Consider the following 12,182-nt stretch of genomic DNA (forward strand, 5'->3'; position numbering starts at 1 on the left):
TTGGCATAACAGAGAAGTCACAAAAACACAATAAATACTGCATATTATCATTACAGGAAGTTTAATTTGTTCAGCTCATCAAAACATCAAGTAAAGGTTTTAGTGTACATTGTTAGAAACAAGACTACATTCCACTGCAGACTAAGATACTCAGAATGGAGAATCTTCAAGGACATTCTGTTTCCTGACCTTCGAAAGTCGATCTTGCTACATTCAAGGAAGCAGCTCTGCCTTTATTTATCATTATTAAGTAAGGCTGGGTTTTCAGAATGGGGATTCGTATTACTATATCTTATTGGCAAACTTGTATGCAATTTAAAAATTTAAGGTAGATGTTGAAGAGAAGCAAAGTTTAATAGTATGGAAATCACTCCAAGAAAATATAAGCAGGACATTTAAGTAATTCAAGGGCAGGTTCTGAAGCCAAGTGTAAACAAGGCTATGGTGCATGGCTAGAAAAACACATTATTTTTCAGATGAACCAATTTAGAGGATGTCTTGTGAAAGCGGAATGCTGAAAAGCCTTATTATTGATTTGGCAGTATGTACATTTAGAATGAATGCATTTTTATAGAGAAGTATATAAAACAAATAATCAGTGTCCTTTTAAGAACATTAACTAAAATTTGAAATGAGAGACTTATTTGCTTGATCTATGTGTTCTGCACTCTAATGTTCTTCATGTCTCTTAGCAGCACTGGTCTGTAGTTTAGAGCCAAGTTTTCCATGTATTTGAAATAATCACTCACTTGAAATCCATGAAGAGCTTCTTCCTGCACATTGCACAAAAGCAAAGTATTAGCCAGGGGGAAAAATGATGCATATTAACATTTGAGGCTTTCCCAAAAGGCAACTTGTTTTATTTTTTCATCCCATTTAGAAATTTGTTCTGTTTCCACTGTAATACACAGATACTGCATTACGACAAAAGTGAAAAATAGACACATCCGTTTCTATACAATGGTTTCTAGTGACATATTTTACTAATGAATTAATACAGCAAAATGAGAATTTCGAACTTTACATATTTCTTAGCTGTATCAGTATACATAATTTGAAGTATAAAATAAGCTACAATTTATCAGTAGCCCTAGTTAAAATAAATTACTGTTTAATATAAATGAGCAGTGTGTTATTTCATGCCGCTCCAAACTTCCCAATTTGCTTCAACCTGGTCCTACCGCCGCTACGCAGCGAGAAAAGCAGCTACAGTTTGACACTGGTCTCATTTGTCTCCAAATAGAGAACAAATGGAAGCCAATGTTTGTTTTTAGTTTACTGCTTATAGTTTGGAAATAAACAAGCCACAAGCCTGATGCAGACAAGGCAACCTGAGGTTTGTTTCCTCAGCATAAGAGTAGCATGCTGCTCTATCACACTGAACCATCATTTATTTTAACTATGGTTTACTGTGACGGGCATATTTGGCCAACTAAGGGTTGAACATTGCATTGTCTAATAATAATAATAATAATAATAATAATAATAATAATAATAATAATAATAATAATAATAATAATAATAATAATAATAATTTATTATTTGTACCCTGCCCATCTGGCTGGGTCCCCCCAGCCACTCTTGGTTTGCAGTTGCATGCCATGTCCTATTTTGTTTCTGACAAATTAAACCAACCATCTTGTTGGAAAGTTAGCACTAGTTGCATTATGAACAGCACATTTTGAATGTCTTTTAAAATAAGATAATTGGGAATTAACCCAAGGACAGACAAGTTTAATTATTATTATTATTTTTTTAAATCTATACAGGGCCGTTTATGATAGAAAAACACAAACATGAATAACATAGTAACCAACGAAAACAATAACACCTCCCAACAGAGTTTAAAAGGGCATAGATGGTTTAAGGCCTGGGTGAAGAGGAATGCCTTTGCACTGATTTGCTATTGAGGGATAAGGAACTGCAGACTTTTGTTCCCCCAGCTCCTACCACAATGCTGACAAAAGCTGGAGAAGGATATTTTCAAAGCTATTCACTGTTAAAGTAATCTTAGGGACATGGTAAAACATTGCAGGGTGCAGAGTATCGGTGCAGTCGGTAGTTCTAAACAGAAGTGGTTGCAGATGTTAATATTGGTATCTCATTTGCAGCAACTGTAGCATTAACGGCTAGTAAACACTGGGGAGAATAAGTAAGTTTTTAGTATACACTGAAATCAATGCAGTGAGAGATTTTACTTTCTTGGGTTCCATGATCACTGCAGATGGTGACAGCAGTCACGAAATTAAAAGACACCTGCTTCTTGGGAGAAAAGCAGTGACAAACTTGGACAGCATATTAAAAAGCAGAGACACCACCTTGCCGACAAAGGTCCGTATAGTTAAAGCTATGGTTATCCCAGTAGTAATGTATGGAAGTGAGAGCTGGACCATAAAGAAGGCTGGTCGCCGAAGAATTGATGCTTTTGAATTATGGTGCTGGAGGAGACTCTTGAGAGTCTGCAAGAAGATCAAACCTATCCATTCTTAAAGAAATCAGCCCTGAGTGTTCACTGGAAGGACAGATCCTGAAGTTGAGGCTCCAATACTTTGGCCACCTCATGAGAAAAGAAGACTCCCTGGAAAAGACCCTGTTGGGAAAGATGGAGGGCACAAGGAGAAGGGGACGACAAAGGACGAGATGGTTGGACAGTGTGTTCTCGAAGCTACCAACATGAGTCTGACCAAACTGCGGGAGGCAGTGGAAGACAGGAGCGCCTGGTGTGCTCTGGTCCATGGGGTCACGAAGAGTCGGACACGACTAAACAACTAAACAACAGAAATCTATGCTTTGATAGTGCTTCCCTTATCCTAGAGGCAAGTTTAGTGGTTTATTTGAGTGCTGTGTAAACATATGGAAATACAAGATTAGGATTTTTACTGCCTTTCCACATTAAGGTTTTGATGGGGGAAAGGTAATTCAGATATTGTTTTGTTTGTCAATAATTGTGTGCATATCTGTATGCTGTGTACTAGATGCTTCAAATCATCTATCTAAAATTGCAGTATTATATATTATTTTATGTCACTGCAAAAAAATTGAGACACTTGGTTGGAGTATTATGGGCCACCAGAAACCTCACATACTGTAATGGAGGATAGTGGGTTTGTTAGAGAATCTTCCACTTTTATCCATATATATTATAATGAAGTAATAACATGGCAAAGAGCAGCTGGCTCTTCTCGAAAGACAGCATCAGAAAAATTGGAATAAGAAAATGCCCACACAGACTTTTGAGCTGTGGGTGGGTAGGAGAGGAGGAGGAAGAGAAGAGGTGACCTGAAGGGAAGCCCACAATCCTAGCTACAACTAAACACTGACTTTTAGTATCAATGGGATGAGTAATTAGAAATTATTTGCTTTATGAAGCAGTTAATAAGGCTTTTATTGGAGAGATTTGTAGTCAATTGCCTCAGCCTACTAGCAAGGGAAATCCATGTGAAGAAAAAACCTACCACGTAATAACCAACATGGATGCAGATGTCCATTTGTATTACAATGCACACCTGAGTTCCATTAAACTGGCTTGTGCATTTGATGTAAATAGGTTTGTACATGTAGCCACAAACTGTTGCACACAGCTACAAGTAGACTGGGGCCTCTTAATTAGAGTTTCCATTTTAATGATGCACTGCTTTATGTACTTAGTACTGTGTTTCCTTCAAACAATATATTGTATTCTAAGGGTGTAATTCACAACCAATTAAGTCCAGAGTATTCTAGTTAAAATTAAACTGGAATCGGATATGGTGGATTTCTTTTCCAAAATCTGCCAAGCCAAGCCTAGTTATTAAAGTCTAGTTAGGACACTTTGACAGAGAATGTAAATTAAAATCTTGTTCTTTCCTCAAAAACATTTATTTTTCTCTTTTATAAAAATACAGCAAACCCCATGATTCCTTCTAAAATGTGTTCAACACACTTTTAATGAGGGTTTAAAAAATTTTGACCTATTATTTGGCCTTTGTATCTTAAGAACTATTTAATCATGATGGCCTGTCATCAGATGTTAAGATGAATTTTATTAGGAGGAAGAATAGCTCTGGTGTGTTGTATCCTGCTATATAATGAGGACTACAGATCTGTCATGCTATTTTAACATGAATGTCAAAGATTTTAAATTAAAAGTATATTTTGGGAATCACATTATACAAAATGGCTGTTATAGACAGGCAGCAGCTAATGGCATGTTTAAACAATTAACTTGATATTTCTTATTTAAAAAGTATTATCCAGTCTAGAATGATATATTCAGTTTTGATTCTGAAGTTATGGATATCAAACACAGCTTATTAAATGTAATATATATAATGCCTGAAGCAACTATTTTCATATAGAGAATTCTACTTTGGAGTTTTAGTTCTTAGAAAGGTATGAAACTTAAATAAAAAGCAGCTTTCAGAAAATAAGACCTCATTTAATTTCATCTTTAAAATTTATATCCCTACCTCTTTGCCCAAAGACTTATGGGCAGGGGAGAACAATATATACATAATTAATGTTAAAACAAAACAATAGTAGCAGAATAAAAACAGTCTGTCTAGGTGTCAGTCTACATTTAAAGAAGGCATTTAGCTAGTCCTAAACCTGAACAACGCCAGCACCTGCCCAATCTCTGGCAGAAGTGCTTTCCGCAACTGGGGTGCTACTACTGAGAAGGCCCTCAGATGGGTCATAAAGCCCCAAACTATTCTCAATGATGGAACCATCAGAAAGGTCTCCCTAACAGATTTCAACTCACAGGCAGGTTGAGATGGGGAGAGGCAATAAGGATAAGAAATATATATATATTCTGACCACCTAAATTAGTTACCAGAATATGCAAAGCACCAACATAGTTACCTTCTCAATTACTAAACACTCATTCAGCTTTGAATTAACTCAGGTTTGCCAAAAGCTCATTTCTAGTTCTGAAATCCTTCACTGATCTTCCTTTTCTGAGTTAATACAGCTACACTTATGAGGAGACAGGACTGTCATGGATACTTTAGCTGAGATTCATGCATTGCAGGGGGTTGGATTAAAAGACCCTGTGGACCATTTCGACTCTACAATTCTGGTTCTAATAAAAGGCAGCTACTGTTTCTGCAGAGTAATGTAAAGCTTAGAAATAAACAAATCTATATCTTAATGTTAATAAAAATGTTAAGAACAGCCCTACTGGATCAGATAAAAAAAATCAATCTAGTCCAGCATTCTGTTCCAACAGGGTTCAGCCAAATCTCCCTGGAAATCTCACAAGCAAAGTATTTTTTCTCAAAGTCCATCAAGGAGATGGCATTCTGTAAAAGAGAATGGCATATCAAGATCAGGCTCATCACCAATGCCCAGTGAACAAACAAGGAAGAATCTATTTCATATACATTTGGCATATGCATTTGTTTTCTTTAAAGGGTTACAGAAAGGATATTTTCCTTTGTCACTAAGTAAAGCTACAAAGTAAGAAAAGAAACTGAAAACAAACACATATTCAAAGAATGATTTGTTAAGTTTTTCTAAAAACTTGACATCAAATCTTCAACACTGTTCTATTATTCTAAGTCATGAAGATAAAGAAGAAATTACTTTAAGAAAAACTTGGAGATCCTGAGTCTGCGTATGCTGAAGTATTTCTTGCTGTAGATGCTTGAATACAGATATACACATATAAATCTGATAATCTGGGCCAAGAAAAATACAAATGGCAATGTAATGGCAGATCTCGCTCCAGTCCAAGTAATTCCAGAAACACTGAGTCAACCATTGTTGACAGATCTAGGAAAAAAACAATAATCCAATTCATCACTTCTGACAGCAACTTTTCCACATAATGCAACCAGCTCTGTATACTCCATTCTGAGGTCCCTTGTTATTGTCAGCTACCATAATTGACAAAAATTGAGACAGAAGTCCACCCCCCACTCTCCACCCTTAGTCATGTTGGGGGGGGGGGCAGCACATCCTGTTTCACCACTGGAAGTGAAATGTTTTTCCCTGGAGGTTCCCAGTGCTCAGTGAGAACCCTGAATCACTGCTACTAGTCAGGGCTTGTCTGGGAAAGGCAGCAGCTCCCTTTGTAAAAACAACTAAATCTCTAGACCACGTCCCCTAGGCTGGCATCTTTTCTCAAAGAATTTGAACTAAAAAGGAATGAGGGAGGTGTGTCACAAAATCCTCTCCCAATTGTTCATTTGCACTGCATCTTCTTTCTGGCCATCATGGGCATAATAAGTTCCCACCTTAGTGTAGAATCATTAAAAACCCGGAAGAAGAATTGCTACATGAAAGAGTTTACTGTCACAAACAGTAGTACTTTGGTTTTGTTTAATGTGTTTGTATTTAACAGATGAGGAGCTCTCCAACCTTTTAATAAATCTGACATTCTGTTATTAAACTGATTATGAAAATCAAAATTAGAGTAACTGTTCTTTTTGTTGATCTCTACCACAACAATTTCATTTAACTGTGAACTTATGAATCTTGTGTTAATCAGCCTGTAAATATTTACAAAAGTAAATCAGGCAAAAGTAGTAATTTGATTGCAAAAGATAAGGTTTAAAACAGATTTTAGCTTGCTTAGATTGTTTCATCTGTAATCCAACAGTGACAATGGACTGGAACCAGACTTTTTCTTTTTGTGGACAGCTTCTAATCCAAGAGAGAAAACCATTTTTTGTTGAATCCCCCCTACACTCTATGACTCCAGAAAAATTTACCTAGAGGATTGAGGATCCCTTGGAAGGTAGCACTGGGGATTTTGAGGAATGGAATAATCACTCCTCCTCTTTCATGGGAGTGTCCTGAGCAGAATTCTGCTTAGGGGATCCAGCAGGAGCAAACTCTTGAGTCCATCCCAATTAGTGTTTTAGACAGCAAAATTACTTTTGCTTTTTTCACTCAGCAAATTACTTTTGCTTTTTAAACTCAGCCTTCAGCAACATATCGTAAGAGCTGGCATCTAATACACAGCCCAATTTTATGTATTTTCATTCAGAGGCAAGTCTCATTGTTATTCCTAAGCATTCAAATACTTTCAGCCTTACTGTAGAAACTGTACAATAAATAGTACATATCAGCAAAACAAACGGTTTCTTATTGCAACAGCAATAATTCATTTTTTTGTCTCACCTGTATAACTTGATTTCAAGTATGGTTATGAAGAACTACCAGACAAAAGCAATTCAATTTCAAAAAGCTCTCTCTTTCTACAATTCCCAGCTGACTATTCATTAGCAGTAAATATAATTTATAGTTAACTCTGCCCACTGCTGTGCATTTAAGGGTCTGACAAAGCTATTCTTTTTACCACTATGCTTTTTAAGAGAAAAAGAAAAATCTTCCTTCCTATGAATTTCATGTTGCTTCAACATGAAATGATTTAGGGGAAGTCCTACCCAGCTGGAATCTTGTCTTAATTTCCCTGTAAGCCTCATTTAACTTAATGAGACTTACTTCTGAGTAAACACATAAAGGGCTGCACTATTGAAGAGGAAAGTGCTTTGGCTCCAGTTTTGCAGTCTCCCTTTCACTGACACAGTCAAGGCAACCATTAAAATAAATAAATAATTGTAATCTGTTTTATTACCTGTGACGACGTAAAACCAGACATATGGAACGCAGAAGAGACTAGGGGTAACTCAGCCTTCAGCAACATCTCAACATAGTGTGCACTGCAAAAATAGATTGGATGGATACCAGACGCCGCTGTGTCAACGGGCAGGTGAATCTGGTCAATGAAGCAACAATACACAAAAGGATCCTTATTATACAGCTTTAATAATAATAATAATTTATTTATACCCCGCCCATCTGGCTGGGTTTCCCCAGCCACTCTAGGCGGCTTCCAACAGAATATTGAAATGCAACAATCTAATAAACATTAAAAGCTTCCCTAAACAGGGCTGCCTTCAGATGTCTTCTAAAAGTGTGGTAGTTGTTTTTCTCTTTGACATCTGGTGGGAGGGCGTTCCACAGGGCAGGTGCCTCTACCGAGAAGGCCCTCTGCCTGGTTCCCTGTAACTTGGCTTCTCGCAGCGAGGGAACCAAAAGAAGGCCCTCGGCACTGGACCTCAGTGTTTGGGCAGAACAATGGGGGTGGGGATGCTCCTTCAGGTATACTGGACTGAGGCCGTTTAAGGCTTTAAAGGTCAGCACCAACACTGTGAATTGTGCTCGGAAACGTACTGGGAGCCAATATAGGTCTTTCAAGACCAGTGTTATGTGGTCTTGGCAACCGCTCCCAGTCACCAGTCTAGCTGCCACATTCTGGATTAGTTGTAGTTTCCGGGTCACCTTCAAAGGTAGCCCCAAATAGAGCGCATTGCAGTAATCCAAGCGAGAGATAACTTGAGCATGCACCACTCTGGAGAGACAGTCTGTGGGCAGGTAGGGTCTCAGCCTGTGTACCAGATGGAGCTGGTAGACAGCTGCCCTAGATACAGATTTAACCTGCGCCTCCATGGACAGCTGTGAGTCCAAAATGACTCCCAGGCTGCACACCTGGTCCTTCAGGGGCACAGTTACCCCAGTCAGAACCAGGGAGTCCTCCACACCTGCCTGCCTCCTGTCCCCCCAAAACAGTACTTCTGTTTTGTCAGGATTCAATCTCAATCTGTTAGCCGCCATCCATCCTCCATCCAAAGGTCTCCCTTCAAAAAAGTTGTAACCTTCCCTCTGCCCATTATCCACATGCAGAATAGAACAGTGATCACTTTTCCTAATTTATGTCTAGGTGTAGAAAGTTTATTTGCTCCCAACACAACTAGAAAAAAATATGGCAAAGTAGCCAGTAACATTTACCACTGCTCTGGCAGCAATGGAAGAGGGGACTACCCTGCCTCAGTAAGGAAGCAAAATATGCACGCAGATGCAGAAAAAGAGAATCAGGAGGAGAATTTGCAGTGAAGAAAGAGTTAAGCACTTTCACTGCTGCAAACTCTAGTAATCTCAAGTGGCTTTTCTTTATAAAATGCATTGGGCTGCCTCACATGTCATGTTATAATCATGTGTCAAGAGCAAACATGGAAATAGGAACATTAATTTATATGTCCCAATCTGCAAAAAAATATATCTAATAATCTGAGGCTCACGTTTGGAATAGATCTGAATCAGATCCTAACTTTTCTTCCCCCTTCCCTCCACAGTCCTGATAATCTGTTCCTGAAGGCTGCCCCCTCCCCCTTGGGAATATGGGACATAGTGATGGGAGCTGCAGATGGATGTGGAATTGGCGAAAACTGCATGTCCCTCAATCTTAAATGAACGGAGAAGCGCCTTAGGATCCAAGTCACAGTCCTTGTCAGGGCCAGTCATTTGGCTGTCTTCAAGCAGCTGCATTGCACATTCCAAAATGTGTGTTTCAGGATCTCTTGGAGTGTTGTCAAAGATGCTGTAAAGGTAAAGGTAAAGAGACCCCTGACCATTAGGTCCAGTCATGTCCGACTCTGGGGTCGCGGCGCTCATTTCGTGTTACTGGCTGAGGGAGCCGGCGTACAGCTTCCGGGTCATGTGGCCAGCACACCTCTAATGCTGGCCTGCTTCACAGAAACCAAGAGCTGCACACTAGGAAGAGATGTGGCTCTTCAGGGAATCCTGGCATGCACATAACTCCTTGGTGCCTATAAAAGCATTTCGGTCCCAAGTGGACGGCTTGGGGTCTTTCTGCTCCTTTTGCAAGGAGAGGTTTACTATCTCTAAAAAGTAGTGTGCAGGAAAGCCTGTTCTTGCCAGAAACTCCATGAATCGACTGATAGCCTGCTTGCCTTAAACTGTGTTTATAACATTTAACTGCTGATTTGAGTGCTTTGTTACCAGTGTTAACAATATGATTCGGCTTGTGGCTTCCCTACTAGATGTGAACCATTGCTTTGACCTCTAATGGCCTTAGAAACAAGCAGGCATCAATTGTGCAAGCATCGAGGAAGTTCCAGAATATGATTTAGAACTGTCACATGTCCATAATGTTAATGAGTAGCACTTCTTGACCATGCCCTACGCTATTTCTTAAACTCTTTTTCAAATCTTAGTCCCTCTTCTTGCCATATGGCTTTATTGTTTTGGGGTGCTGACATGGTTCAACTTGCCCTGTTTGCTCAGTTTTCTAATATGTGGAAGTTTATGTTAGTAGGAGAGTAAAAAAATAAATATACAAGTTTTCATTTAATTCTGTGATTATTTATGTTAAAGGAAACTTGTATAAATATCTGAGATGCTAAAATAACAAGGCTCCGACTAGCAGTGACAATGCAAGCTGGCTTACTTTCCCCCCCCCCTCTTATCCAAAATTGCTACTTTGTATCATTTAATGATTTTATAATAAAACAAAAGCTAATAATCTAAAGCATGAGCTTGCACATAGCAATAATAATAAAAAGGCCATTCAATAGTTCTCTCTGCCTACATACAGAATTTAACACTACTAATAAAGTGAATTTTATTGCTCACTTTAAAATTCAATAACACCACCACTGCTATCTGTCTACCTGCTGCCAGACAACCATTTGAGCCGATGTCAAATCCATATTTTTCTGAGAGAAATTTTACAGGGCAAACATTTGGTTAAAAAAACCTTTAAGTAACTGCATTGTGTTCTGTTTATAAACAACTTTGGAAATATTAAAATTAATTTAAAATGTTCAGAGCAATCTTGTCAAGATGAAACCTTTTTTTTGAAGTCTTACAGAACTGTGCAGCCGTGGTATCCAAAGGAATGCTGACACAAGAAGATGGGAGAACTGGTGGAGAAAATTTAATGTTTTTTCCCTGTCTCCCATCATTATTAGAAATACAGAAGATGCAAACCAATCAAAGCCAACATATCCTCCCTGCAGACCACCTGTAGGAAAACGTTAAGGAAATTCAAGAGTTTGTTGTTAAATGCAGAAAAACCCTGCCATCGAAAACACATATATTAGACCATTATGAGAAAAGGATCAGGCCTAGATACCAAATCCAGAGACTCGAGGGTATTCACATGCATCATGTACAAAATGTATCCCTTTCATTCCAATTGTGAATGCAAATCTGCAACTGTGGGGTGTGTGTGGATCTGCTTTCTACACTGGAATAAGTGGGGAAACCACTGTAGATTTAATAATAAAAAAAACCCTGGGCAGAAATAGAAACTTAGATGGGAGAGCATCTGCTTGGAAAATATGCCTGTTGAGTAAGGAAAATGTTATGAAGTTCCTGCCTATATGGCATAAATCTTTGTGCCATCTTAAATAATTTAAGAAGGCATCTGAAAAATTATTTTGACAGTTATACCGACAAAAGACTTGGTGACGTTTATATTATGAGAAAGGATACGCAACGATGTCCTTAGAACTGCCTGTTGTCGTTTCAAAAAATTTTCACAGTGCATTATTACATGGCATAGATCATCTTCGGCATTCTCTCGCAGCAGGTTCAAATGTTTACCATAGCTAAAAAAGAAGAAGTTTAACTTAACTAGAAGCTATACACATTTTCATTTACTTATTTCATTATAGAAAAGAGCACATCAGACATTAATGTGAGTGATTTGTAGCCCATTGGCAGAAGCCTTAATCCACATCATATTTATAGGCAATCTATACTGGGAAAACATCTCTGCAGCTGTTTCTTTCTTTTCAACCTTGCTACTTTATTTAAGATGCATAACATTACACATAAAATAATAATCTGAATACAGAGAGCTGCTTTATGCTCATGGAAGGGCTTGGTACAAACCCAACAATATTTGTGGCTTCTTTCTTCGAACAGCTGAACTCCATCACCACCACCCATGGCACACCATAAACTGTATTTGAAAGTCCCTCATTCCCAGATTAAACAGTTTTCCATGTGGCTTAGAAGGCTGATTTCCAAAAGAAAGCACTCTAAAGGCCCCTTGGGTTTGTGGTACTAGTTTAACGGTTCTTTGAATCCTGGCCTGACCTTTCTCTCCAAATAAAGCACATTCTGCCACTTAAATGAGACCGTTGGTTAATTTCTGCGTGAAATGTAAAATTTAATGGATTAAGGCACTGATTATGTTGACAAAATTATGCTCTTTCTGTTACAGATGCTTCAACTGCATGCAAAAATGATGCAGTTACTCAGATATTGCTGTTCCACTAATGTAAACAATAATCCCAAACCTTCCTTATGCCCACAGCTCCAACCAAAGTTGTTGTTGGTTGTTTTGCTGGGGAAGTAGCAGGAGCTGGGTGTGAGGCCTCAAG

At 38.5% G+C, this 12,182-nt stretch overlaps 1 protein-coding gene across 4 annotated transcripts in view; it reads right to left on the reverse strand.

Moving 5' to 3' along the window:
• Nucleotides 1-329: 329 nt before the first annotated feature.
• The window catches only part of TBC1D32 (TBC1 domain family member 32), a 66,225-nt gene continuing 54,372 nt past the window's right edge, over nucleotides 330-12,182 (reverse strand). For 3 of the 4 annotated variants that reach the window (XM_033143705.1, XM_033143704.1, XM_033143706.1), the window contains 5 exons: nucleotides 11,287-11,402; nucleotides 10,659-10,813; nucleotides 7,565-7,705; nucleotides 5,566-5,754; nucleotides 330-773 (listed from right to left, as the gene is read on the reverse strand). In XM_033143705.1, the coding sequence (XP_032999596.1) occupies nucleotides 654-773; nucleotides 5,566-5,754; nucleotides 7,565-7,705; nucleotides 10,659-10,813; nucleotides 11,287-11,402 (721 nt within the window). In that variant the 3' untranslated portion in view covers nucleotides 330-653. Of the gene's footprint in view, nucleotides 774-5,565; nucleotides 5,755-7,564; nucleotides 7,706-10,658; nucleotides 10,814-11,286; nucleotides 11,403-12,182 lie in introns of those variants that run through there. The other variant, XR_004426226.1, reaches the window with a different exon arrangement.

The sequence above is a fragment of the Lacerta agilis genome, chromosome 3 (assembly GCF_009819535.1).
Source record: "Lacerta agilis isolate rLacAgi1 chromosome 3, rLacAgi1.pri, whole genome shotgun sequence".
NCBI classification, from domain to species: domain Eukaryota; kingdom Metazoa; phylum Chordata; class Lepidosauria; order Squamata; family Lacertidae; genus Lacerta; species Lacerta agilis.